This window comes from Trichinella spiralis (genome assembly GCF_000181795.1).
Source record: "Trichinella spiralis strain ISS 195 chromosome Unknown Scfld1557, whole genome shotgun sequence".
Taxonomy (NCBI): Eukaryota; Metazoa; Nematoda; class Enoplea; order Trichinellida; family Trichinellidae; genus Trichinella; species Trichinella spiralis.
The window spans coordinates 263,346-288,248 of record NW_003528496.1 but is presented as its reverse complement, the minus strand read 5'-3'; the positions used below and the strand labels follow the sequence as shown (position 1 = coordinate 288,248).

Genomic DNA, 24,903 nt, shown 5'->3' with positions numbered 1-24,903 from the left:
GGATACAAGTATCCGAAGGATTTTTTCGTGAAGATGTGTGTGATTTCTGAATCATTTAACCCCTAAATGTCCCGCATCGACCCTGAGAGACATAGGCTTTTTTGGGTCCACATTTAATTTCAGAAATTTCATATTGCCAGCCGGTTTACAAATTTTGGTATTTCGTGGAAGAGCCACAATTTTTCACAGGACACAAAATGGGGGTATCAGTGTTTTCATGAAAGTCTCTGGCCGTCCAAATATGGGTCAGACTTAAATCAATATAGCCACTTCATATCTTGCATGTGGCAGATGATTTGTGTTTTATCTTAGATTAGACTCATTAAAAGCCTTGATTCTATTACGACTTGTTTTTAGCTATAATCAAAGGCAGAGGAGACAGAGGGCATTACATTCCACGTTGGGATGGATCATTTGTGCCCCATCCCAGGAAAAGTTCCCATGAAGAGCATCAAGATGTTGTTTGCAAAAACAGAAGATCATCTTGATGATATTTTGAAAAATTTTTGGGATTTGGAAGCCATCGGAATAAAAGACGAAGAAAAAGAAATTGATTCAAAAGCCTTACAACTGTTTGAGAAAACAGTACGATTTGACGGGGAAAGATACGAAGTACAGCTTCCCTGGTCAAATAAAGAATCGGAATTGCCAAACAATTATAAACAGGCTTTCGATCGATTAATTCAAACGGAACGGAGCTTGTGTAGAAACCCTACCAAGGCTCAGTTATATAAGAATGGGATGAAAGAATACCTAGAAAACGGATTTGTCGAAGAAGTAAATGACGTACAAGGACGACCTGGAAGAACGTGGTATCTACCACATCATACCGTCCTAAGAGAAGACAAATCCAGCACGAAATGCCGGATAGTGTTTGATGGATCCGCGCAATTTCGTAATGACTCCCTCAATAGACAGTTAGATCCAGGACCTCCGCTTCAAAAGGATCTGGTCCAAATATTATTACGTTTCCGCAGATTTCGTGTAGGACTGCAAGCAGACATATCAAAGATGTTCTTGCAGATTGGGCTACATGAAAAGGATCGAGATGTTACTCGATTTTTATGGAGAGAGTTGGGATCTCATGAAACACCGCGAATATTCCGCTTTAGGCGAGTATGCTTTGGGCTTACTTGCTCGCCATTCCTGGCAATGAGCGTGACGAGACATCACGCATTGAATCATCTACAAGGATTCCCACAAGGGGCGAATCAAGTTTTGGAGAATATGTATGTGGATGATATCGTATTCTCAGTAGATGAAGATGAAGTGGCCAGAGAAACTGTGAGACAGTTGGTGTCATTGATGAAAAAAGGCGGATTTCATCTGACTAAATGGGTCAGTAATTTGAGCACGGTGTTGGCGGATGTACCGTCAGAAGATATATTGGGAAAGAACACTAGTACGTCAAAGATATTAGGCATCGTTTGGGACTCGGCAAACGATGAATTAGCTTATAGTGTTCTTTCTGATGTCGATCCTTGGTCGTGTGACACGAAGCGTCAATTGATAAGTGTTACTGCGAAGGTGTATGATCCCCTTGGTCACCTCTCTCCATACCTAATCAAGGCGAAGGTACTATTTCAAAAGTTGTGGAAAAAAGGCTTAAATTGGGATGATGAGTTACCATCAGATCTGCAAAAGGAATGGCAGATCTGGAAGATGGAATTGAGTGATATAGCAGATATCAGAATTCCAAGGTGTCTCATCCCATTTCATGGTTCCACAATAAAAAAGATTGAGCTGCACGCGTTCGGAGACGCATCGGAGACTGCCTATGGAGCAGTAGTCTATATAGTGGTGGAGGAAGAAGACTACAGCTCAATATCGAATATTGTAATGGCCAAATCGAGGGTTGCACCTTTAAAGAAGATGACTCTCCCTCGTTTGGAATTAATGGCAGCACAGATGGCAGCAAAATTGATGACCTTCGTAAAAGAGGCATTAAAAATTAGGATCGACAGATTGACTTGCTGGACGGACAGCAAGATTACATTATGTTGGATAAAAAGCATATCAAGAAGATGGAAACTTTTTATCCAAAACCGAGTCGAGAATATTCAACAGTTAGTGGAACCGTCTGAATGGAGACACTGTCCAACTAACTCAAATCCGGCGGACATACTGAGCCGTGGTTCAACAATAAAACAACTACGGTCAAATTCATTATGGTGGAATGGTCCTACTTGGCTAACTGATGAAGGTAGCTGGCCAAGAGATATAGATTCGGATAAACCAGAGAAATATGATGCAGAGTATTGTGTTATAGAAGAGAGACGATCAGCACAAGTGCTAGTGGAGTTAGTGGAGAATATCAACTTGAATCCAGAACGGTATGAACACTTCGACCGTCTGTTACGAATAACAGCATTTTATATACGGTTTGGGAAGAATTGTCGTCTGCCTAAACCAGATCGTCTGGTAGGATACGTTACACCGTTGGAAATACAAAATGCCGAAAATTATTGGATTCGTAAAGCGCAGCAGGAAAGCTTTTCAACGGAGATATATCAGTTATCTAACGGAAGGCAAATTGCTGCGAATAGTAGATTACAGCAATTTGATCCATTCCTAGATGAAGATGGACTACTGAGAACTGCAGGACGCCTTCAAAATTCTGATTTACCAGAACACACGAAACATCCAATACTTTTGCCAGATAAACATCCTACTACCACCGCAATAATCCGAAGATGCCATCTGCGGCAATTACATGGTAGATGTGAATTTACACTGGCAACGCTGAGACAACGATACTGGATTTTGAAAGGAAGGCGAGAAGTAAAAAAGGTCATACATGCTTGCCCTCGTTGCAAACGAATAGAGTCAAAGCCGTTTGTAGCAAAGATGGCTCCGCTACCTTCGGATCGTACTAGAGTAACACGACCGTTTGAGAATACTAGTTTAGACATAACCGGACCATTCTTTTCAAGACAAGGAAAGAAAGTGAACAAAAATTATATTTGTTTGTTCACTTGTATGACGACACGTGCGGTACATCTAGAAGTCGTATCTGAGATGACCGCACCACGGCTTCTGCAAGCTTTAAGACGTTTTATAGCACGCAGAGGTAAGCCTCGTATATTACAGTCTGACAATTTTAAATCATTTAAGCAATTGGGCAAAGACCTACGGCAGTTGGGCAGTACGGAAATGATCGATAACATCGCCCGTGAACTCACATCCCATCGTATTCAATGGAATTTCATTACGGAAAGAGCTCCGTGGATGGGAGGATACTGGGAAAGATTAATTCGATCTATGAAGACTTCATTGAAGAAGGTTCTTCAAAATTCCATGTTGGAAGACGAAGAATTCAGGACAATCATTTCTGAAGTTGAGGCGAGAATGAATTCACGACCACTGACATATAACCCGGATAATCCGGAAGTTCTCACGCCGTACCATTTTTTGACGGGTACCCATTATACTGATATTCCAGAAGTAACTAAAGATGAAGATGAATGGGTACCGAAAGCACAGTCCACGTCACATCTCATGAAAAACTGGAATTTACGACAGCGTTTAATCGCACAATGGTGGAAACGCTGGAAGACGGAGAATGTGACCAATTTGAATGTAAGACAAAAATGGTACAACAGTGGTAATGCTCCAAACATTGGAGATATCGTATTGGTGGGTGAGAATAATGTTCCCAGAAGAAATTGGAAACTGGGAAAAATCGTACAGTTGTATCCCGGTCAGGACGGGATAGTTCGGACTGTGAAAGTGCAGCTAGCTGGTGGTACTGTCAATCGCCCAATATCAAAGCTGCATTTAATAGAGCCAGCCAACGTATAGTGATGGACTTTGTCCATCGGGGCCGGGAGGATGTTAGAAATTAGAACTCATTTGCACATCTAGATACTATAAATAACTTGTTTACACGAACGCGTAGCAATAACTCCCAGCAAGGCCGCATGGAAAGTAAACATCGCCAGAGCGTGTGTTGGAAACGCTCAATTCCTGGAATTGAGGTATATTTAGAAATCAATGAAAATACGTCATTGTGCAAGAGAAACGTGTATATATATTGAGAGAACAAGAGCAGAGAATCAGTACGAGCAGTACGTGCGTTAAAGAGTACGTTTAGTACGAGTGTAGCAGTATATTTAGTACGTGTGTGATAGTAGCAGTATCAGTCGTATATGCTGTTTCTATTTCTCCATCGCTGTGCGCCAGCCGGAGGTATATTACAGTGCCGTACGCCTTTGCAGAGGCGTCTGCAAATCCATGCAGTTCCAACCTGGTGATGGTCTTACGCAGGACTTGAACCAGAGCTCGCTCCATAATGATCTTGGAGATATCGGGCAGTTCTTCCTTCCAAGGCTTCCTGGTCCGCCACTGGGCTTTCGTTTCTGGTGGCAGCGGGTCGTCCCATGCGACCCCACATTGCCACAGCAGTTGGATGATGATTTTCGCCCTCACCGTGTATGGCGCCAAGCATCCCAACGGATCGAAAACCGAGGCCAGTGCCTTCAACACGTCTCTCTTGGTGTCCGGGAACTCCGCCACCCGTTCCGGTGGGCGAAAAATCAACACGTCGGATTCCCTCTGCCAAAAGATCCCCAGCATTTTCCAATGCCGACTTGCGTCACTGGGTTCCTGATCCTTGGCAGGAATTCCATCCACTGCGGCTGGTGAATTACTCGCCCATTTGGCTAGATGAAAACCTCCTTTCCCCAGCAGTTCGGTCGCTTCTTTCGCGATTCTCCTTGCGCCTGCGACGCTGTCGCAACTGACGACCAAATCGTCGACGGACATGTTGGGGAGCAGGTCGCTGAGTGCTGCAGCGCATTCAGCTTGGTGTTTTTCCGCATGCCATCGGATCGTCTGCATAGTTAAATAAGGCGAGCAAGTTAGGCCGAAGCATACTTGGGTCAACCGGTATATCTTTGGGGGCTTCTTCTCTCCAGGTTCTGACCACAAGAACCTGCAGACGTCTCTGTCCGCTTCGTGGAGAGCGACTTCCAGGTACATTTTCTGAATGTCCGCTTGTAAGCGGATTCGGTACCGCCAAAAGCGGATTAAGATTCCCAATAAATCCGCTTGGAGTTTCGATCCAGCATCCAGCAGGTCGTTCAGGGAAATGTCCCGAAACCGTGCGGACCCTTCGAAAACAATTCGGCACTTGACTTCACCGGAGCTCCCCTTCTCATACACGGCATGATGCGGCAGGTACCAGGTACGTCCCAACGGTCCAGCATCCGGAGCTTCCATCGCCCAACCGTTGTCTAAATACGATTGGATAACCGCGGCATACTCCCTTAACCCTCCTGTTATCCTCAAATTTACTTTCCTACTTTTGTCTTCCGGGTCCGGATATGCTACTTATTATTTTCCCGGTACACTTAAATTTCTTCTGCACATAAATTACAATATGATTGTGTATGATCTTTACAAATGTATTTTTGGCATTTTTTACAACGTACGCTTGTCTTGTTGTCACTTTGAACACACAATCGACATCGGGCTCTTTTCTTACCACCTGTATCCGTATCAGTGATGCCGCTTGTAGATGGCCGCTCAGCATCTTTCCGCAATCTTTCAACCGCCGATTTTGCTGCTGCTGTTCTGGGCAGTGTTTTGCGCCTCATCATTTCTGGTTGCACTAGAGCGTTGCCAAGTTCCTCAAGGAATAATCGACGCTTATGCAGCCGTCCTATATTCCATGCTGGATGTTTTTCTGTCCAAAGAACGTAGGCGTTGTATGCCGATACGTCAATGATGTTGTGAAGTATGACTAATGGCCATCATGCAGTCATTCTTTGGCTGGAATACGTTGATGTCATTTTGTCTAAGTTATCCACACCACCTTTAGTATTATTATAATGTAGAATAATGTCAGGCTTGCTGCCCTTTCCGTCGCTAACCCGGTTGTCATTGTGCATGGTACTTAAAACCAAAACATTCTTGTTCTTTTTTGTGAGGTATGATATGATGGTGCAATCTTCAGAAAAGGCAAATGTTGAAGAGTTCAATTTTCTGCCTTGTAGTTGCAGCAGTTCCCATGGTAGCTCTGGATTATTTTTTTTACAGTTCCAAACAAAGTCAAATTCTTTTTTTTCAGTTCTACTCTCAGTGCATACGATGTAAAAAAGTTGTTACATGTAACATTATGACCTTTTAGCCCCTTTACCATGTCGAATACCACTCGCATCCCTTGGTTCTTCTCGCGAGTTCCACTTGATGGCTTTCCAGTGTATATTTGCATATTCCATGCGTAGCTTGACTTTGAGCAACAGGCTACCCAAAACTTAATGCCATACTTTGCCGGTTTCTTTGGCATGTACTGTCTGAATTGACATCGGCCTTTGAAAGGATACAGTCGCTCATCAACTGCAACGTTTTCGGAAGGATTATACATCTTAGGTAGATTTTTAACCCATGTATCCCATATTACTCTTACTGCTGCCAACTTGTCTTTCGAGCGACGTGAGGCCCTGGAACTATGATCGTCGAATCGTATCATTCTTGATATCTGATGGAATTTTTTAATCTTTTCGGATCGCGCTTCAGCTTCCTTTGGATCAGACTGAGCCGCTTTTGAGCAACCAAGTAATTATTCTGCAGGGTAATGCAAAGAAGACGGACGGTGTACCACACTCCAGCAAACGAGAGATTCCGTTCGAACTCCTCTTGTGCCAGGCCAGACTGAGCCTGTTCTTTTTCTGAGGAGATCCTAATGGCTTCAAGTTCCCAGAACTTCCGCAGTAGCTGGTCACATTCTATATCGGCGGGTTTGTCAGCTGGGATAGTTGGGGTCTGAGGCTGTGAAGGTGGTTGTGTACCACAAATCACCCATCCAAGGCAGGTCTCCACGGCCACCGGGTCATCGTCACCTGCTCTGACAATTGTCGACCCCAGCATGCTGAAGAAGTAATCGACGCCGATCACAACGTGCACAGTCAGATCTTCTTCCTCTTCGTCCGCCAGTCCCAAATCACGCAGATGTGGCCAAGCTCGCGATAAAATTCGTGGCTGGAAGATGTCGTCACAAAGCTTCTTCGTCGTCAGTGCCTGGATTGGCTTCTGAGGTTCACCGAACAAGGGGCTCAAGTGGAAGCACATGAGCAGTGACTCCTGCAAATCCTTGCTTCCACCGCCAAAACCATGGACCGTCACTGAGAGCTTCTCCCCTCTCAGACCGAGCTCCTGTGCCACATCCTCTCTGACGAAAGACCGCTCGGCTCCTGTATCAAACAGACAGTTAACGACCATCTTCCGCTTACCGTCACCATGAGCAAGAGCTCAGATGATCTGCAACCGAGTTCTGCCTGACTTGTTCTGTGACGCCAAGTTCACATTCACGGGGTTCATTTCTCTCGACTTCTGATCCTTTTCGAGCAGGGGGTCAGAAGGCATCTCGCTCGACCGCAAGGTTCGGGGTTCACCGCCATTTCCGCTCTTTGTTTTATCATCTCCAAATCGACCATACTCGCTTGCCACACGTCCTGATTTAAGGCACTGAAAGCACAAGCCCGCTTTCCTCACCAACGCCCGGCGTCGACCACGTGTTGACTTCCAAATTACCGGACAATCTGGCGTGTGGTGTGGGCCTCTGCAGACAAGACAACGGTCTATTACTGAGGCTTGGAGATGAGTGGCAGTTTTTTCGTGCCTCTCAAGGTGAGTGATCTTCTGTGGCATTCGAGCCACACTTGAGGACTTACTGCCAATGACTAGTAACGATGGACGGCGATTCTGCTGCATCAATTCCGCTTGATTCCGAAGGAACTGCATAAATTACGACAAGTCGGATTGAGCTAACTCATCTTCCATCGTTAGTTCGTCCCACTTGATCCTGGTCTGCTCCGGAAGTAATTCTCGAGCGACCGTGATCAAGCAGTCAGCTGCTGTCAACGCTGCGTCTTTTCTTTTCCTAATGCGGTCAAAGCATCCACATTACTGTCCATGTGATCGCTGAGAGCTTTCACATCCCATTCTTTTATGGACATTCCAATGAGGTTCAGTAACAATCTTCGAGTCGCGACAACTAGCTTTTCGAAGCGCTACTTGATTCTGCGAACCGCTACTTGGTAGTCGGCGTTCGCTGCAGTCAAACCTGCTATTGCTCCAACAGCGTCAGCAGTCAAACAATTTCGCAGATACACTGGCTTACCCGCATCGGCTAGATCCTTTTGTTGGTAAACGCTGCTCTCAAATTAGTCCCAAAATTCCCGAAACTTCGTGACATACCCATCGAACATCGGGAGAACACACTGCGGTAGGCGTATATTTCTGTCGGTTTCGGCCGATCTCATGCTTCCCGGTACCACATCCACCGCTCGCATCTCATCAATCAAGGCCCGCGCCTTTGCTTGGCTCTTTCTGAAAGTTTTCCTAAACCTCGTCCATTCGTCCATAGCGGTCTTCGCTTCGTCATCGTTCAGAGTCGTCTCGAACTTCTCTTGAGACTCCTCGACCTGACGGTAATGTTCATCCGAGATCCGAAGTCGCTCTTCGATCTCCCGCAATGCTGCTCGTTCCTCAAGCAACTGATCTAACTCTTCCAGCAACTTGACCAAGCGCCTTTTGCCGAGATCCAACTTCTTCGGAAAAGAAAGCGATTTCACTTTCGACACGGCTTCGACCATGCAGAGCTATCCACAGGTCGCTCGGAGGACCAGAATGTTGGCGACAGAACCGTGTCCCCTGCGAGTTAGTAGACCGTAAATTTTTTATTTCGGCGGAAAGTCAAATCAACAATGATTGCCTAACCGCAATACGACCGACGTTCGTCCGCGAACGTGTAACAAGTAAGACCAAACAGTGGAAATCAGCTTTATTCAACGAAGGTGAACGGTTAGCAATGAACACAAATGCACACTAATCAATCACCACTCGAACACTAAGAACAACACACAGAACAGAAAGCGAATCACAGACAAAAAACGCTGCTTCTTGACGCTTCTCGTCACTCACTCGCACAGTACACCCCCAGCTACCGTACTCCCCCTTTTCGGATGGTCAGGTGCTGATGTATCGTAATCAATCAGGGACAAAGAAATGTAAACTTGAAAGAAAATCATTATATTATAAAATAAAATGCATGTAGTGTTGTAAAATAAAATGTTTAATATATATTTATGTGAACATCATTTTAGCAAATTACATAACATTAACTTACAAGCTTATACATACTTTACAAAGAGTATTAAACTTTATTATCAGAATACTGTTGTATATAAAAAGTATGTATTTTACGGAGTTATGCGTGACGCTTCGGTAATATTTTCAATTTTACCGATATGTTAAGATTAAAATTAATGTTTTTATTACAAAATTTTTATTTTCCAGGATGGCAGTGTTTTTTATTTCACAGTTATTGTTCTGTCCTAATCTGTAACTGATGTTGAACGTCTCTTACAGTACATCGAACAGATAAATTTCAAGGTAAATTTACATTAAGATGGATAATATAATTATTATTTTACAGTTTTTGAAAAAATATTGTTTTATAAAACTACATTAAATTAATTCCAAGCTATTCTGTATTTTCCAAAAAAATAAACCTAATTAACTAGAATACTGTTAATAAAGAAAAAGTCATTTTGAAAACTTGACCGTAATGTTCTGCACAAAGTTTTATGCTATTTAGTGCAATGTTATGTTAAGTTCCGTTGTTTCGTTAATTTTAATAAATATTTTTATTCTCTAATATATAATAATCGATCGTTTAATTTTCAGTTTATTTGGCTTTGAATGAAATGGCTACAGGAAGGAAATCGAGTAAAAGCTATTACTTTTTATGGTGTATTATTTTATTGACATATTTTATTTAGGTCGAATGCAGTTAGTGCAAATTAAAGAAAAGGAAAAGAATGAAAAAAAGGCGTTAGAAATGTTAAAAAAACGCATTGAGCGTCTTGAAGAAGATAACTTTCATGTCGATCCTCACGAAGATCTTATGTGGGATAAAAATCTACCACAATTTAGTGAAGGAGGCACTCCTGCACATCCAGTTCAAAGTAACAACCTTTGAAATGTATTATTATACTAATTTAAGCTATTGAAATCTACTGCAATTAGTCAATTGCATTCAGCTTAATTAATTGGAGTTGATACTTGTTATATTTCAAAGTAATAACCGTAGAGAAAACTGTCTTGTGAAATAAATGGCTATTATACGAGATACTATATTTATTATCTGTAAATTTTTGTAGACAGAAAAAAGAACAAACGTATTGAAACTCTGAATATGAGATTTAAAAAATCGTTTGATCAAATTATCGAAGATGATAAGGTATTAAGTTTTATTTTTATAGTTATCATATTTTTATAGTTTGTTTTAAGATTCATTGGCATCCAGATGCGAACTATTTAACGGCAAAAGCTCCTCCTAGTCGTTTTCCATCAAGACGCTTTTGTTCTGTTTGCGGCTTGTTGTCAAAATATCGATGCACTCAGTGCAATGCATATTTTTGTACTATTCATTGTAAAAAAGTACATACTGAGACAAGGTAATGTGAATTACAATTTATTGTTATTCTTTGTGAGATACCGATTTTTTAGGTGCTTGAAGTGGGTATCTTATTGATAGTTTTTGGTTTATTTTTAATGTTCATTTATTTTTTTAACATACGTTATGCTTTTTGTTTTTATTTGTACATTTATTATGGAAAAATTATGTATGATTGATTGTAATCTGATAAATAAATAAATGGTTGTGTTTTATGCACAAACTTAAGAAGTGATGCTGATTTTAACCTTTTCATTAACTTAGTATCATTTGAACTTTTCTTGTCTTTTCCTCAGCTTGCCATTTTTCCTTTAGATTAATCTTTCATTTAAGACATGTTGATATAAAGGAAGAATGGCAAGGTTGGAAATTCTGAAAAATGAATCTGAAATTGTTTACTTTTAAATAAATGCAATCACCACTGCACGTTCCACTTGAGTTAGTGTGTGTATTATTAATGAAACAAATTTCTCTGACGTAAAAATCCTATTGTCAATGAAATGTTGTTATTGAAACGTATTTCTTGTTATTTACAATGGAAGAAGTTCGTTTGATATAAAGATGTTGAATTTGAATAATAGTGTTAAAAAAGAAGAAACAAATTAAATTAACCAAACTTATACATTGCACATTTTGAAATTACTGAAAATATGCCGTCATAATAAGACAGTGCTTCTCAACCAGGGAGCGTATGGAGGTTCCATGGGAGGCGTGAGAAGTAAGAATTTTTAGTCCTGCAGAGGCAGAGGTGTTGAAAATTCGAAAGTTCATTTCTGTTGCAACGTGTAGTAGTTCCAGAGCTCATGCATTTTTAATTTATGCGGCTCCTGAGATGCCTAGTCAATAGATATCATAATGTTATTTATAATGCATTGACAAACTGCTCGTCTGCATATCATATTAATTATTTTTATTTTGATGCTGGTGACTTTTTGTTCCCCAGTGAACCGTTTCACACAGTTTGGTCTAGTTCAGACTAAATTTTCACCGCCTTTTCTTACTGGTCATCTTACTTTTAGCTTAACAGCTTCAGCTGTGCACAATTCATCATTTACCTTCGTACTAAAATCGTATTGTACTGCAGCTTGGCTTGATGCAATCATGAAGCGACAGTTCGCTTTGCGTACACAGAATACATACCGTACTACTATTTTTGTTGGGGGGGGGGCTCAACTGCACAACTTTATTAAGGGAAGGGGGTGTGCGCTGACACGGGTTGAGAACCACTGGTATAAGATAATTGAAATTTTCCATCGACATTATAAACGTTGGTTAATTTATTAAAACCAGTAAAATGAGATGAAATGGAGTGATTTTTATAATAATAATAATAATAATAATAAAGTGATAATGATAGTAGTAAATATACAAGAGTGTGGATATTATTTATTGATTAATTTATTTATCAGATGAAATAAAAAAATATTCAATGTTTTGCTGTTACTTTTTTTCCAATGTCAAAAAATGAACGACGTCTATTTGAAAAAGCATTTTTCCAAGAAAAGAGAGACAATGATTTGCGTCCACGGGAATGTACAAGAGCAACTTTTTGATCAGAACGCTGAATAATTGCAAGAAGAAAGAAAAAATTAATAGGTAAAATAAATAAAGTAAATGAATATACATACATTCATATTTTCGGGAACGTTTTCAGCTAGGCAAGTGTTGGATTGATCATCCGCCGATGATGAACTGCCGCCACCCAGAAGACACTTGAAATCATTTGATCTTACAAAACGCGGATAACAATCGAATTTCATAAGATCATATATCTAAAAGCAGTACTTTTTATCAGTTCATAAATAATACAACTAAAAGTTTTACATAGAAATATGGCTAGAGTAACAGAGGAAAAAAAATTTGTAAACTTACCTGCTGTTGAGCTTTGATGAAAACGGCGTCGTCAAAGCTTCCTCCATCGGCGGCATTTTTAATTAAACTTTTCGTCTTTGAATCCACATTAATTTGCTTCTTGCTATCTGACGAAAAATAGACGTTGTACATATTCATCCCAAATTCTTTTCGCTTAACGACAAAGAAAATTTTCAAATATAATTTTCAGTTAAAAAATCAAATCAAATCAAATCAACTGCTCACTTTGGAATGGTCCATCATTTTGTATTTTTCGCAAGCTAACCAAAATTCGATATTCTCTTCACTGAATTCTTTGGTTAAAAAATCCTAATAAAATATTGGAAATTAATTGTGAAAGAAAGTATTTAGAAAGAGAGGAAGAGAGAGAGAATGATTAATTTTTGTAATATACCGTAAAAAAACGAATTCCGACCGTATCACGCATTAGTGCTTCAAAATTAGTGGCCCATTGGCGTATTCGATCAACCGCTGCCGTTGGATTTTCGGCAAAGGATGTAGACGCGTTAATGCCATCGAATGGAAGTGGCAAATTCAAATTTGATTCAAAGCTATTCAAAGCTGCCTGACATCCGTGACTGGAAGAATGTGGCTGATTTGTGATTTTCAGTTTATCATCATCAGCATCAAGCTGTTGTACAATATTGCCCACATAACTTCTTGTCGACGATTGAATATTTGTATTTGTATTTGTACCGCTTCTTTCCGTCTGTAAGGAATAAACATGAAACGAACAAACAAATATTCAAGCACAATCAACACCAACAATAAAAAAATACAATTTTTGAAAACATACACTTGACATACATATGAAATTGGACAAAGAAAATGTGCCAGCCTCATTTTGCAAAAGTGTATCAAATGGTTTAAATGCGAAATAGAAAAAAAATTGTTTAAACATTGTTGCTAATCCATTAGTTAACGAATAAATAAATATTTCAATAATATTGAAAATTTTGGAAACCTTTGAAAATTTCATTCAACTGAACAAACAATAACAAAAGCTACAAAATATACAAAAAAAGTCTTTCATTGTTTAGCAGCAAAAATATTGCCTGTGGAATGGAATGAAATGAAAATAAATTCTCGCACAACATATTTATCCACAATTATAAATAAAATCAAGTATTTCTTGGCGAAAATTTAAATTTTCATAATTAATTATTCAAAAATTATTCCAATATTACATACTGATGTTTCGAATGTTGTTTGTTTACTTGGCATGCATAAAGTGCAATTAAATTGGATCAAAAAAATAAAAATAATAATTCAATGAATCTTCCCTCTTCAGCTGGATGTTATTGATCTAATTTGTAAAAAATATTGACAAAATCAATAACTTGCAAACAGAGCTTCAGAAAAATTTCAGTGAAAAAAAAATAATACAACGAGAACACGTCAAAAAAAGTCTTGGTTAACAGAGTGAAAAAGGATTCACTCATTTCTAAAAGAAATTTCGAATTTCTCACCTCTTTAAAATTACTCAAAGCTAACTGATTTAAACTTAATTACTGCCAAATTAAGCTATTTTCTCAATTTTATTATGAAAACAATTAAAATTAAATCGAAATACATTTAAATATTATAAATATAATTTTATTTTTTGCCTTTATCTTTTGCATATAAACAAAATTCTCAAATCATAAATCATGACAACCGCAACATTGAATAATTGAACCGCTTTCAATATTGATTGATATTATTTGATACAAGTATAAAATATGTTTCAAAACAGTTTTTGAAAAAATATTTTCAAAAAATTAAAAAAAAACAAAATAAATAATATCGCGTCTGCGATTTGCACAATGATGATATTAAAAGTATCTGAAGCAAAAGTGCATTCATCTGTTTATACGAAATTTGAACCAAAAAAAACAGATAAAAAATGAAACGAAGAAATCATAACATTTTTAATTTAATAAAATTAATTTTATTTCAAAATTTCCCTTGCTATCACTACACTATTCAGTTCAACAACTGATTACTTATACATTATCGAATTACATTATTGAATTGCAGAGCATCTCTAGCTTTTTTGTACTTTTTCTCAGACAAGAGTTGGCGTCAATAATAAATTTAAATAGAAAAGAGAAACTAACAAGCAAAAGCTTAAACGTTATACACAATTATTAAAAAGAAAGTAGAAACCCCACTGACTGGCATTCATATTTTCCATTAGTCAACGTTCATTTTTACCAACAGCTGAACCATTCCATAATTCAACAACAGTCTTGATTCATTTAAAAAAAGAAAAATTAATTTCCATTCTCTCCTTTATACATTTTGACGTAAAACTTTTACAAAGTAAGACAACCATCATACATAATGCATGTTAAATTATTCAAAAACTTCAAAATTATTATAATAAAAAATGTTCCATTGCAACCATTGATTCTCATTCAAAAATTCATAACACTGCAGATCATTTTACACGAAAAAAAAACGAACAATAACTGTAAAAAGTTAATAAAGAAAGCAAAATACCTGACAATCAGTGGAAATTTGATGATCACAGTGAATGTCTGCAAGAGCGTCCAATAAATTGCTTGTTCCAAGAGAGCACTTGGACAACTTTTGCCTGGATAAACGTTCTGCACGAGGTGATAATTGATTTCCAGAAAAACTAGGAACATCTACCGCAGAAAAATGATGCCTAATAATATAAAGTAAAAAATAAAAACACAAATTAATGTATGAAAGTGTCATATGTATGTGTGTGTGCATTGTTACTGTTGAACGAGATCAGTTGATATTGAAGAACCAATAAGGTTGCCAAATGGTCGATTGGGCTCGAAAAAGCCAGCCGATGAAGTAGAAGTCGTTGAATGAAGCGTGGGCTTGGGTTGGTTGAAAACAGAACTGAGAGCCCTGAGTACAGGCGAGGACAGAGCGGGAAATTCAAGACAAGCACCCGCTGGTCCTAATGCACGATTGCAACGAATTCCGAAACGTTTTCCGTATAAGCAATGCAACGAATGTGGACTCAATTCAGGGTCGACAGCAAAAACATGGGATACGGCTTCGGATGCAGGTCGAAGCTGCTTTTCATAATTAGCAGCCTGCAATGTGGTAATGCAAAAATACTGCCTATTCTCCGGACAGGAGGCAACAAAAGCTACGTCGACATTGTTGAATTGTTGCAATGCTAAACCATGACTGTTCACAGCGACAATATGGTCGGAATAAATTTTCAGCAGTACAGTATGCGCACGAGCTTTCTGAGCTTTGAGTGTTTGCAAAGCTGAGCGAAGTATTTTTCTTTTTGAATACTGCTGTGAAGCGACCGGCACTGAACCAATGTAGACCAAAACAGCTTGGTAAAGTAAATCAGGCTCTGGTTCCGATCCAGAACTGTCCGTGGTTGAATCATCTCCAGTATGAGCAATCATTGACGACTGATGGTGCTTTTTCAGCACATCCGGCTCACTGGTCGATTTTTTTGGTACCGTACGACCAGAAACTATCCCCTGTCCTCTGTCGCCGATGTCTTGTTCAACAACACTTTCAAAGGTCAAACAGTCGGCTATAGGTGTGATGAAATTGCTATAACGACGACAGGGGGCGCGACGTTCGTTCAACGCTGTACCAGAACAAGCGATTGTAGAAGGTGGCGGCTGTTGAACAGTAATAACAAGTCGACTGTCGCAGCGGGCGATCATTTCCGCAATATCACGATGACTCATTTCCTGCACATCAACACCGTTTACAGCCAAAATCAGATCGCCAAACCGCAACCCGGCTGCATCAGCTACACCACCTCGATGTACAGCACTCAAATAGCATGGATACTGTTCGGCCAAATTGAAGCCGAATCCACGCGCACCCCGCCGAAGGCTCACAACTCTTCGACGAGGTTCCGCTCCGCCTGCCGCCATGACCAACTTCACTATAATCCAAAAGTAAAAATCGAAATGAATGAATGAAAAATCGTTAATAAAAATAACAGCAATTTCAAAAAATAATAATTTTTGCAATGTCAACACGACAAACGTTGAACACTAAATACAATTCAAAATCTAAGATGATTAAGAAAAAACGAAGATAAAAACGCAAAGCACTGAAGGCCGTCTGCAACAAAACAAAAATTGCAAATTAATATGGAAAACGTCTGTCATGACATGCATTGATAGAACAATATATAGACCTGATCAAATTGAAAATTTCAATGTAAGCAGTGAGAAATGAATAAAAGTGCCACAAAAGAATAAAAGAAAATAAGTGCAAGACATTAAAATCAATATCCATCACACGCCGTGACAGGAAAACAAGAACTTTCAGCGTGGCTAATTTGCGTGTTAATTTAAAAACTAGCGAATTAACAGTTACAAAAAAACAACTATTCGATACAGAATTATTAATAATGCAACAATACCTCACGGCAATCAAAAAAAGCAAAAATATGTCACGGTACAACAGTATTAAACTATCACTCTACTGCCTGCTAAATTAAGTCGAACGTGACCACAAACATCGCTGTATAATTTTACAGAATGACGGAAGAGTGCATGGTTAAATATGTTCAATGTTTTTGAAATGTAATAAAAGATATAATAAAATATTTTTTATTAATTTTCCACTTGTTCCACGATAAACACATTCGCACTTGAAATAAAGTAAATTAAATTACGATATTTAAAAATTAAGAACAATTTTACATTCTTCGATATTAAATAAGTTAAATCTGAAAATATTAATAAAAGTGAGGTTTTTTAATATAATTATCTAATTTTAAAAATAATATTTTACTGATAGTTCAATTAAATTAAACCAAAAAACGGGCATTCACTGTAGAGGATTACTGTAAGAAAAAATTTTTTTGATTCTTTATTTTATTCTACAATGCGAATAAAGATTTTTAAATATTGATTCAAATTTAAAAATTATTCTGTAAAAATATGCGTTAGGCGATCATTTTTAAATTTTATTTCTGTTATAATTACTGTCAAAATGATAAATTTGATAAAATAATACAAAAGTACATAACCATTCTTTGAAATGTACAGAAGACTTGAAAAATTGCTTTTGTAGTTTTGTTGAAGCTTTGCATTTTTCTTTAAATTTTCTTCATAAAAATTTGTTCTTTATTTAATTCTTCTGTGTTTTGTTTGTGTTATTTTTTATTTCATGCTACTTTATGTTTTAGTTTAGTTGTGAATGATTGCTTTTAATTTGGTATTTTCTGCTTGCTTCCCACCATAATGTGAGCAGAACTTTGATTTTTTATGGAGAAAGTATTTCCTTACTGAACAACTAAACAACTGTTAAAGTTTTGATCTACGAAAATTTGCTCATTTAATGGGAAATGACCATTCTTCGATGGTCATGTCGAAAGCGACTTTTCTCCTGGTTTGCAATTTTTCTAATAATTGTTATCATCGTCTTTTATACATTTCAATCAAAGCATTATTCCACGGGTAAGGAATTTTATTATTGTTAATTTATTCATGTAATTGTAATTGTCAATTTTATTGTGCTGCCCAGTCGATAGGTTCAAGAATATGAATAGTGAATTCTTTGTTAGTGACTTTTTAAAGCGCTTGTTGTTTTCCCTAATAACAAGCATTATTTCCCGAATGATTGCATCGTTGCATTGCAATAACAAATGTTTTAAAGTAGAGTTATTAGGAAGCTATGGGTTTTCTGTTTTCATAAAACAATTGTAATGGTATGAATGAATGAATGTTTAGTAATGAAAAGATTTTTTGCGTAAAGAATTGAATTAAAAAAAATACTTTTTGAAATTCTATTAGCAAGTTTATTTTAGAAGAACTACATAAGAATGTCAAGAAGAAGAACATCTTGCTTTCTAAGGATGATTTTAATATTCGATGCGAGGTAGATTTTTTTTTTAATTTTTGTGTTAATGAAATTTTCTTTAATTGTTGTTTTATAGGTGATTCATATTGCAGTTGTCAGCGGTGGTTTTCAATCAAGACTGCAGTTATTGACTTTGCTGAAAAGCGTGCTTTTTTATCGAAGCACACCGTTGCACTTCCACATTGTTACTGATAGCGATTTATCTGAAAAAATACTGCGCACTTTGTTTTCCACCTGGAATTTGCCGAGTGGTAATTTTTTATTTTTTTAAATTATAAATATTTAAAATTTATAATTTTTTTAACAGTGAGTTTGTCAATTTATCGACTTGATGAAGCTTTAGAAGACATAAATTGGATACCGAATGGCCATTATTCCGGTTTGTTTGGTTTGTCCAAGTTAATTTTACCAAAAATTCTTTCCACATCTGTTACAAAGGTAAATTAGTAATTAGCATTAAAAAGATTGTTCTCAGTTTTTATTTAGGTTGTTGTACTTGATGTGGATATTCTTTTCGTATCAGATATTTTTGAATTGTGGAACTTTTTATCAAAGTTTAATGATTCTCAAGCTTTGGGTATGACAGAAAATCAATCTGACTGGTATTTAGGAAATCTTTTTCTTGACTACAAGCCTTGGCCTGCATTGGTATGATCATAAAGTATTTCTTTAAATTTTTTTACATAATTGTATGTTTCATTTTAGGGTAGAGGTTACAACAGTGGTGTGATTTTGATGAATTTGTTGAAACTTCGAGCAATCAACTGGACAGAATTGTATAAAGCTGTAACTAAAGAATTGTTAAATACATACAACAGAACGAATCTGGCTGATCAAGATATTTTCAATGCCGTTATTCAAAGATTGCCTGCTTTAGTTTATCGTCTTCCATGTGTATATAACCTTCAACTGAATGACAACGCTCGCAGAGAGCTGTGCTCTTATGATCAAGCTGACATGAAAATCATACACTGGAATAACTACAGAAAGCCGTTGTTAGAAAATCCCAATGAATCGCATTATCGTTCATTATACCAGCAGTTCGTTGATTTGGATGGCAACTTTTTGAGGCATATTAATAAAAATTGCAAACTTGAAACTGCTAAACCATCTGTTGAAGTATGCTTTTATATTTGTCAACAGGATATTTATTTTCAAAATGTTTTTTTTCAGAACATATCTAATAATTACGACAGCTTTACTAATCTATGCTTGCCATTCAAAACGGCCTCAAACCTGATGCATCGAATGCATTTATATTTTGGCAATGTTGTACAGTTTGATCTGGTGAGAAAATATGCCATATATTGCAGAACATTCTTTATATTTTTTTACTTTTATATTTTTGTCTTTTTTCTACTTGAATGTTTTTTATTTTAGAAATTGAATGATGTTACACTGCTTACACAGCTTTCCTTTGATCGTTTAGTTTCTTTGAATCGACTTTTGATTCAATGGACTGGTCCGATTATTGCAGTTCTTTATTTAACTGATGCGGAAGCGTTTCAGTTGGCGACGTTTATGGAAAATGACTTTTTAAACATTCGAAATAATGTTATTATTCACGTCGTTTATAAAGAAGGGGTAAATTTAAAATTCAAATTTGAAATTCAGCATATTAATTCAATATTGTTTGAATAGAACTTATATCCGGTGAACAAGTTACGCAATATTGCTTTACAAAGTTCCATCACGCCGTTCGTTTTTATGAATGATATTGATTTTGTCCCAGCAACTGGACTATATGAGCATCTGTTGCAAATACTTCCTCAACAAAGGGGTAATGAAACTTTATTTTTATTATATATGTATTTATTTATTTACTTAATTCAATTTTAAATAAATTTAATAATAATAATACCGTTTTATATGTTGAAATTTGTTTTGTGATAGATGCCATTGCGTCGAAGAAAGCATACATTGTACCTGCATTTGAAGTTTACAGTTATCATGTAATCATTCCAGAATCTAAAACTGATTTGCTCAAATCATTGGACAGTGGTGAAATTCATATATTTCGGTTTGTTGCATAATGCCTGTTTTTGGTTTCATTCGTAATTCTTTCAAAGTTTAAGGTCGAAGGAATGGGTAAAAGGTCATTTGGCGACAGATTATGATCGTTGGAGAAATGCTTTAGAACCTTACAAAGTAATAAATTTTGTTGATTAAAAGATTTAATTTAAAAAATGCAACCTTTATTTTTATTGTACAGATTGCCTGGAGTACTGATTTTGAACCTTATTTTGTGGTGAGAAGAGATGTGCCATTGTATGACGAAAGATTTGTCGGATTTGGTTGGAACAAAGTAGCACATGTGATGAATTTGGATTTTTTGAAGTCAGTGTTCAGTGATTTTTATTTTTATCTTATTAATTTATTATTTAGTTATGAATTTATTGTTCTTCCATTTGCTTATATTGTTCACTTACCGCATTCGCCAAGTTTGGAATTACTTCAATATCGACAGAATTCTGATTATCGACGATGTTTGAAATTGATCATGGGCCAGTTCATTAAAGAGTTGACAAAAACCCAATTTAAGCCTGGAAAGCAATTTCAACCAATTGCAACAAATTTAAGTTTATTTTTACAGTAATTATGCATCATAAGTGTATCACTCTGACGACGGTGTTGTCACAAAATACTGTACGAATTAAAAGAAAACGTGTGAAATATTTCATTCTTGTTGTTTAAATACAGTCGAAATTGGTTGAGTGCACATGGAATTTGCCAAGAATTTCCATGCCCTTATCAAAAGTTTGGAATTATGCAGAGTAATTGAAAGGACCAGTAACTTTACATTTACAAATAGTTCTGACGCGAAAAAAATGCCCATTTCTTTTAAGTGAAATACTCAAAAGTGTAGGTTTTAATTATATTTTGTGGAACCAGCCTCATTAGCTGCTCATCAGTTCGGTCTAGGTTTGTCTGATTTATGCTGTTTTTGTGAATATATGACCGAATAGTTACCAGATCTGCGGCAGCTTCCTTGTTAGTAACTTCCTGGGAAAGCTGTAGTTGTTTTGGCTTTGGACCAGCTCAATTTGTCTTTGTTACTCATGGTTAATCTGATATATGTAACACTTAATGTTGAAAATTGCCTATTTTTGATAATAGGCAATAAGCATTTGCCTAACGTTGAAACAACGGCCATAGAGCCACGCTGTATATTGAAATGCTTTTATTAATGATAATTGTATTTATTGTCAGAAACAGATGTATCGCGCGAGGTTTATACATTTTTGCATGACTTCCCGGGGTGACAACGAGAATTGCATAATAGTCTTTTTCTGCTGCAACTGTACCTACCAGATGAACAGCCGGATAGGTACATGCACTTCACATATGCATGGCAGTCCGTAGCTGAAGTTACTGCAGTTCTAAGAGGAATTTCAGCGTCAGGCACTTCATCAATTGATAATAAATTTTCTGATATGACTTGTAAATCAGCAGCTGTAAATTTGAATGACAACTTTCCTTCTCTGCAGCCAACAGTGTACAGTCCTTCGCATTCCGCCATGATGACTACTTGGAAATTTTTCGGATCCGCAGGTCCACGGTCTACATCTGGCACTCTGAGTGTAGCATTTTGACCTATATGAAGCGGTTTTAGCATTTTCGTAAACCGTCGTTTCATTTTTGCTGCTGCTCTAGACTGCCTGCAGCTGCTTCTTCTTGTGCTTTTACAAAAGCTTGATCCCGATGCAGAAAAGTTTTCTCGGCAATACTTTCATTTTTTTCCTACGTTTTTTCGTCTCTGTTCAAGCTTTCTTTTTTATTGGCTTCATGAAATGCTAGAAATCCTTCAACTTCTTCTTCTGTTTTCGCTGCATCAACTAGTGATTTTGGCAGAACGTAGGACTCCAGTCCAATTCGTGGCTCCTCTCCAAATGTAACCTTGAATGGATTTTGTCCAGTTGTTTCGTGAACGCTAACATAAATCTGCCATTGAACAAATTTCAGTCCTATTGACCATATTTTTGCATTTTTTCATGCATCCGTATTGCCAATTTTTCTTCAAACACAGCCTTTCTATCCATCAGCATTTTAACAAATGAGGAAGTGGTTGCCTATTCCTTCCTGATTATATGTAAAAACCTGCTCCCATGGTTTGTAACTAAACTTGTTGCTTGTTGAAATTTCTTATTCAGATTTGATGTAAACTTCCAGGTGTGATGTCAGAAAAGTGGGTAATCTGTCTGATAAATCTGGAATGTGGCGCCAAGAGTTTTAATTTATCCACAAATTGCTCCTATACCTACGTTGAAGATTGCGATGTCGAATTTACATTGAAATAAAAGAATTTTAATCGTCTTTTGGTATGGCGCCGTTCATTTTTTTTCTTCTGGCATCATCAAATGGTTTTGTGGATTTTTATCAAAAGTATCTATTTCTATTTGTAACGATTGAAGAAAACTGTCAACTAGCAGTGGTCGTTGCTTGGCGACTTTAGCATGCACTTCATGACGCTGACAGATCAGCGATGACACGTTTGACATTTAGAAGGGACATTACAGCTCATCCATCTCCTGCGAGCAGGTCTGCTACAGATCTCAAGGCCTGAGCACGTAGCCATTTGCCATACAGTTTGCGAAGCCCACGTGGATATTTTTGATCGCTATATGTATACATATATGTATACAGTGATCAAAAAATTTTGCCGAGTAACAATAGTTGTTATCGCTGATGATAAAGGTAAAGCGCACTTTGTCTATTGTACACTTAAGGACTGTATATTGCGAATAATAATTCCCGTAGACCTTGGCAAAGTGATGCACTTAACCAAGTTGTGCACTTATCAGTTATTTTATCGTATAATAAACTACAGGAAATTTCGAAAGGTTAAAATTATGTGCACTTAACCAAGTTCGACTGCAGATGAAAAACCTTAAACAAATAAATTCTACCAATTTTATTAAACTTATCAATTATAAGAAATAAATTATTTTGTACTATTTATTTCACAGACATTTTTAAATAAGAAAAACAGTGTCATATTCATATGCAAACAACTCAGGCAAAACTTATGAATTCTATGTGAAAGACAATAAACTACTCTGTGTGAAAGTTAAAACATACATAAACATGCAAAAATGAATGAGAATGTAAATGAAGAAGAAGATAAGTAGTGGAAAATAACGATTGTGGTAGTTATTCAGTAGTCATTTCAACGGCAGTAGTACAACCAGATATAAATTGGCTGTAGCGAGATTGGAAGAACTTTGCATACAATATTTCAACTCCAAAGCAGCTTGGCATGAAAAGCAAAAGAAAGAAGATGCATTTTGGTAACCAATAGATTGCAATAAACAGAAGATTGCAGCCAACTAATGAATCAAAAATTGTAAACAAACCAAAAATAACCCAATAAAACATCCACTGCTTGCATCTGCTTTTCTCAATAGATTCCATCTCTGCTAAAGTTTTCATTACTGGATAGACAATGCAAATCAAGTCGCACAACAATTTTACAGCGGGGTTGTATACAGCCAACAGCATACAAATCACACCAGCCAGCACAATCGCAGCTTGATAACGACTTCGGCCACTTTTTTGTTCAATTTTACCAAAAAGTTTGCCAACCAATGCGCTGTCATCATTGATGGCATTGACAACATCCTTGCAAATACTTTGGACAATTTTTTCCATTTTCAAGCAATCGAAAAAGCAACTGTTCAATTGGAACAACGAGAACAAACTAATTTTCAACCATTAAGCCATTTATACAGTTATTTGAAACTTTAAAATAAGCGGATTGAAATTTTATAGTTCAGTTTAAATTTAAACAAAACTTTCAACATATAAGTTTAAAGCAGTTTTTCTCAATAAGGGGGGCGTAGGAAGGTTCCAGAGTATAGGGGGGGGGGCGTGAGAAGTAAGAATTTTTAGTCCTGCATAGGTGTTTGAAATTCAGTTTGGTCTACTTCAGGCTAAATTGTTACCGCTTTCTCTTTTTGGTCATCTTAGTTTTGACTTAACAGCGTTAGCTGTGCACAATTTATCGTTAATTTTTTCATCAAAATTGCCTTTAGTTATTCATTTGATATGACGAGCGACGTGAATAATTTCTGACAAAGGCCTATGCAACATATTTATCAAACTCATAGAACAAAGCCGTATTTGGTCTAAATGGCGGAAACAAGCAAAGCGGTGAAAAATCCGTCTGAAGTGGATCATCACGTTTTTTCATTCTTTCCTTCATTCAACATCGCGGCAACAACTTTCGTTTCATGTGCGCTTATTTTTGCTGTTTATTTGTTTCAATTTTCAAGAGATTTTGTAATATTAGTTCACCTCAGATTATCTGACTTCACATGCACAAATAGGTTTAATGCAAAAAAATGTCCATTTATTTTAAGTAAAATAGTCGGAAGTGCAGATTTGAATTATATTTTTTGGTTCTAGCGTTACTAGCTTCTCATCAGTTTAGTCTAGGTTTGTCCCATTTATGTTGTTTTCGTGAAAATATAACTGAATTGTCACAAGATCTGCGACAGTTTCCTTGTGAGTATGCTTCTTGAGAAAGCAGTAGTTGCTTTGATTTTGGGATAGCTCGCCCTGTCTGTGATACGCGAGCTTATTCTGATATTGCGAACAATAAACTTTGCCGAGTATGAATGGTTGTTATGGATGATGATAAACGCAAAGCGACCAGAACGCGTCTATTGTGCAGTTAAGGACTATATATAGCGAACAATAAATCTTGGGAAAGTGATGAACTAAATGAAGTTGTGCATTTATCAATTATCTTA

At 37.1% G+C, this 24,903-nt stretch overlaps 13 protein-coding genes across 13 annotated transcripts; 6 read left to right on the top strand and 7 right to left on the bottom strand.

Annotated features, from left to right (window-relative positions):
* Positions 1-405: 405 nt before the first annotated feature.
* Tsp_04529 (putative integrase core domain protein) lies at positions 406-3,801 on the top strand. Its single transcript, XM_003369055.1, has one exon. It carries the CDS (start codon positions 406-408, stop codon positions 3,799-3,801), a length of 3,396 nt encoding a protein of 1,131 aa, XP_003369103.1.
* A 432-nt stretch (positions 3,802-4,233) lies between these two features.
* On the top strand, positions 4,234-4,644 carry Tsp_04528 (conserved hypothetical protein). The gene has a single exon (XM_003369054.1). The coding sequence runs from the start codon at positions 4,234-4,236 to the stop codon at positions 4,642-4,644; it is 411 nt and encodes a 136-aa protein (XP_003369102.1).
* A 21-nt stretch (positions 4,645-4,665) lies between these two features.
* Tsp_04527 (hypothetical protein) lies at positions 4,666-5,238 on the top strand. The gene is made up of 3 exons (XM_003369053.1): positions 4,666-4,806; positions 4,851-4,997; positions 5,056-5,238. Exons 1-3 carry the CDS (start codon positions 4,666-4,668, stop codon positions 5,236-5,238), a joined length of 471 nt encoding a protein of 156 aa, XP_003369101.1.
* Positions 5,239-5,753: 515 nt separating this feature from the next.
* On the bottom strand, positions 5,754-6,367 carry Tsp_04526 (piggyBac transposable element-derived protein 4). Its single transcript, XM_003369052.1, has 2 exons — positions 6,124-6,367; positions 5,754-6,019 (listed from the first exon to the last, which is right to left on the bottom strand). Exons 1-2 carry the CDS (start codon positions 6,365-6,367, stop codon positions 5,754-5,756), a joined length of 510 nt encoding a protein of 169 aa, XP_003369100.1.
* A 101-nt stretch (positions 6,368-6,468) lies between these two features.
* Tsp_04525 (hypothetical protein) lies at positions 6,469-7,221 on the bottom strand. Its single transcript, XM_003369051.1, has one exon. It carries the CDS (start codon positions 7,219-7,221, stop codon positions 6,469-6,471), a length of 753 nt encoding a protein of 250 aa, XP_003369099.1.
* Positions 7,222-7,251: 30 nt separating this feature from the next.
* Positions 7,252-7,958, bottom strand: Tsp_04524 (conserved hypothetical protein). The gene is made up of 3 exons (XM_003369050.1): positions 7,905-7,958; positions 7,495-7,737; positions 7,252-7,467 (listed from the first exon to the last, which is right to left on the bottom strand). Exons 1-3 carry the CDS (start codon positions 7,956-7,958, stop codon positions 7,252-7,254), a joined length of 513 nt encoding a protein of 170 aa, XP_003369098.1.
* Positions 7,959-8,012: 54 nt separating this feature from the next.
* Positions 8,013-8,597, bottom strand: Tsp_04523 (exodeoxyribonuclease 7 small subunit). Its single transcript, XM_003369049.1, is given in 3 exon segments — positions 8,013-8,154; positions 8,200-8,331; positions 8,350-8,597. The coding sequence occupies 3 exon segments, from the start codon at positions 8,595-8,597 to the stop codon at positions 8,013-8,015; spliced, it is 522 nt and encodes a 173-aa protein (XP_003369097.1).
* A 616-nt stretch (positions 8,598-9,213) lies between these two features.
* Positions 9,214-10,838, top strand: Tsp_04522 (zinc finger HIT domain-containing protein 1). Its single transcript, XM_003369048.1, has 7 exons — positions 9,214-9,228; positions 9,301-9,307; positions 9,691-9,732; positions 9,786-9,971; positions 10,167-10,246; positions 10,297-10,463; positions 10,796-10,838. The coding sequence occupies exons 1-7, from the start codon at positions 9,214-9,216 to the stop codon at positions 10,836-10,838; spliced, it is 540 nt and encodes a 179-aa protein (XP_003369096.1).
* A 542-nt stretch (positions 10,839-11,380) lies between these two features.
* Tsp_04521 (hypothetical protein) lies at positions 11,381-11,746 on the top strand. Its single transcript, XM_003369047.1, has one exon. It carries the CDS (start codon positions 11,381-11,383, stop codon positions 11,744-11,746), a length of 366 nt encoding a protein of 121 aa, XP_003369095.1.
* Positions 11,747-11,888: 142 nt separating this feature from the next.
* Positions 11,889-16,209, bottom strand: Tsp_04520 (putative regulator of G-protein signaling 12). The gene is made up of 6 exons (XM_003369046.1): positions 15,065-16,209; positions 14,819-14,987; positions 12,729-13,043; positions 12,335-12,487; positions 12,091-12,234; positions 11,889-12,023 (listed from the first exon to the last, which is right to left on the bottom strand). Exons 1-6 carry the CDS (start codon positions 16,207-16,209, stop codon positions 11,889-11,891), a joined length of 2,061 nt encoding a protein of 686 aa, XP_003369094.1.
* Positions 16,210-16,694: 485 nt separating this feature from the next.
* Positions 16,695-21,414, top strand: Tsp_04519 (glycosyl transferase family 8). Its single transcript, XM_003369045.1, is given in 17 exon segments — positions 16,695-16,749; positions 18,099-18,169; positions 18,228-18,402; positions 18,459-18,589; positions 18,638-18,799; positions 18,857-19,270; positions 19,325-19,438; positions 19,532-19,735; positions 19,793-19,931; positions 20,045-20,171; positions 20,227-20,299; positions 20,364-20,488; positions 20,537-20,730; positions 20,745-20,836; positions 20,852-20,925; positions 21,125-21,213; positions 21,362-21,414. 17 exon segments carry the CDS (start codon positions 16,695-16,697, stop codon positions 21,412-21,414), a joined length of 2,292 nt encoding a protein of 763 aa, XP_003369093.1.
* Positions 21,415-21,784: 370 nt separating this feature from the next.
* Tsp_04518 (KRAB-A domain-containing protein 2) lies at positions 21,785-22,197 on the bottom strand. The gene is given in 3 exon segments (XM_003369044.1): positions 21,785-21,878; positions 21,897-22,082; positions 22,175-22,197. The coding sequence occupies 3 exon segments, from the start codon at positions 22,195-22,197 to the stop codon at positions 21,785-21,787; spliced, it is 303 nt and encodes a 100-aa protein (XP_003369092.1).
* A 431-nt stretch (positions 22,198-22,628) lies between these two features.
* Tsp_04517 (hypothetical protein) lies at positions 22,629-23,800 on the bottom strand. The gene is made up of 3 exons (XM_003369043.1): positions 23,516-23,800; positions 23,338-23,478; positions 22,629-22,769 (listed from the first exon to the last, which is right to left on the bottom strand). The coding sequence occupies exons 1-3, from the start codon at positions 23,798-23,800 to the stop codon at positions 22,629-22,631; spliced, it is 567 nt and encodes a 188-aa protein (XP_003369091.1).
* Positions 23,801-24,903: the final 1,103 nt, after the last annotated feature.

What these genes read in the sequence shown, in the direction of transcription:
- Tsp_04529 (XM_003369055.1), top strand. Translation starts at nt 406, where the DNA reads ATGGATCATTTGTGCCCCATCCCAGGAAAAGTTCCCATGAAGAGCATC.
- Tsp_04528 (XM_003369054.1), top strand. Translation starts at nt 4,234, where the DNA reads ATGCAGTTCCAACCTGGTGATGGTCTTACGCAGGACTTGAACCAGAGC.
- Tsp_04527 (XM_003369053.1), top strand. Translation starts at nt 4,666, where the DNA reads ATGAAAACCTCCTTTCCCCAGCAGTTCGGTCGCTTCTTTCGCGATTCT. An exon ending in GCTGCAGCGCATTCAGCTTG is followed by an intron (nt 4,807 to 4,850) that starts GTGTTTTTCCGC and finishes TAGTTAAATAAG; the next exon opens with GCGAGCAAGTTAGGCCGAAG. An exon ending in CATTTTCTGAATGTCCGCTT is followed by an intron (nt 4,998 to 5,055) that starts GTAAGCGGATTC and finishes ATCCGCTTGGAG; the next exon opens with TTTCGATCCAGCATCCAGCA.
- Tsp_04526 (XM_003369052.1), bottom strand. Translation starts at nt 6,367, where the DNA reads ATGTATAATCCTTCCGAAAACGTTGCAGTTGATGAGCGACTGTATCCT. An exon ending in CATGGTAAAGGGGCTAAAAG is followed by an intron (nt 6,020 to 6,123) that starts GTCATAATGTTA and finishes AAAATAATCCAG; the next exon opens with AGCTACCATGGGAACTGCTG.
- Tsp_04525 (XM_003369051.1), bottom strand. Translation starts at nt 7,221, where the DNA reads ATGGTCGTTAACTGTCTGTTTGATACAGGAGCCGAGCGGTCTTTCGTC.
- Tsp_04524 (XM_003369050.1), bottom strand. Translation starts at nt 7,958, where the DNA reads ATGTCCATAAAAGAATGGGATGTGAAAGCTCTCAGCGATCACATGGAC. An exon ending in GCGATCACATGGACAGTAAT is followed by an intron (nt 7,738 to 7,904) that starts GTGGATGCTTTG and finishes TAATTTATGCAG; the next exon opens with TTCCTTCGGAATCAAGCGGA. An exon ending in GTGGTCGACGCCGGGCGTTG is followed by an intron (nt 7,468 to 7,494) that starts GTGAGGAAAGCG and finishes TTGTGCTTTCAG; the next exon opens with TGCCTTAAATCAGGACGTGT.
- Tsp_04523 (XM_003369049.1), bottom strand. Translation starts at nt 8,597, where the DNA reads ATGGTCGAAGCCGTGTCGAAAGTGAAATCGCTTTCTTTTCCGAAGAAG. An exon ending in GTTCTCCCGATGTTCGATGG is followed by an intron (nt 8,155 to 8,199) that starts GTATGTCACGAA and finishes ATTTGAGAGCAG; the next exon opens with CGTTTACCAACAAAAGGATC.
- Tsp_04522 (XM_003369048.1), top strand. An exon ending in GGCTACAGGAAGGAAATCGA is followed by an intron (nt 9,733 to 9,785) that starts GTAAAAGCTATT and finishes TATTTTATTTAG; the next exon opens with GTCGAATGCAGTTAGTGCAA. An exon ending in AAAGTACATACTGAGACAAG is followed by an intron (nt 10,464 to 10,795) that starts GTAATGTGAATT and finishes CTTTCATTTAAG; the next exon opens with ACATGTTGATATAAAGGAAG.
- Tsp_04521 (XM_003369047.1), top strand. Translation starts at nt 11,381, where the DNA reads ATGCTGGTGACTTTTTGTTCCCCAGTGAACCGTTTCACACAGTTTGGT.
- Tsp_04520 (XM_003369046.1), bottom strand. Translation starts at nt 16,209, where the DNA reads ATGGCGGCAGGCGGAGCGGAACCTCGTCGAAGAGTTGTGAGCCTTCGG. An exon ending in TCAACTGATCTCGTTCAACA is followed by an intron (nt 14,988 to 15,064) that starts GTAACAATGCAC and finishes TTATATTATTAG; the next exon opens with GCATCATTTTTCTGCGGTAG. An exon ending in TCATCAAAGCTCAACAGCAG is followed by an intron (nt 12,235 to 12,334) that starts GTAAGTTTACAA and finishes TACTGCTTTTAG; the next exon opens with ATATATGATCTTATGAAATT.
- Tsp_04519 (XM_003369045.1), top strand. Translation starts at nt 16,695, where the DNA reads ATGCAACAATACCTCACGGCAATCAAAAAAAGCAAAAATATGTCACGG. An exon ending in AAATATGTCACGGTACAACA is followed by an intron (nt 16,750 to 18,098) that starts GTATTAAACTAT and finishes AGTTTATTTTAG; the next exon opens with AAGAACTACATAAGAATGTC. An exon ending in ACGTCGTTTATAAAGAAGGG is followed by an intron (nt 19,736 to 19,792) that starts GTAAATTTAAAA and finishes TTGTTTGAATAG; the next exon opens with AACTTATATCCGGTGAACAA.
- Tsp_04518 (XM_003369044.1), bottom strand. Translation starts at nt 22,197, where the DNA reads ATGCTGATGGATAGAAAGGCTGT. An exon ending in CTGATGGATAGAAAGGCTGT is followed by an intron (nt 22,083 to 22,174) that starts GTTTGAAGAAAA and finishes GATTTATGTTAG; the next exon opens with CGTTCACGAAACAACTGGAC.
- Tsp_04517 (XM_003369043.1), bottom strand. Translation starts at nt 23,800, where the DNA reads ATGGAAAAAATTGTCCAAAGTATTTGCAAGGATGTTGTCAATGCCATC. An exon ending in AGCAGTGGATGTTTTATTGG is followed by an intron (nt 23,479 to 23,515) that starts GTTATTTTTGGT and finishes TTGATTCATTAG; the next exon opens with TTGGCTGCAATCTTCTGTTT. An exon ending in CTACAGCCAATTTATATCTG is followed by an intron (nt 22,770 to 23,337) that starts GTTGTACTACTG and finishes GTATACATATAG; the next exon opens with CGATCAAAAATATCCACGTG.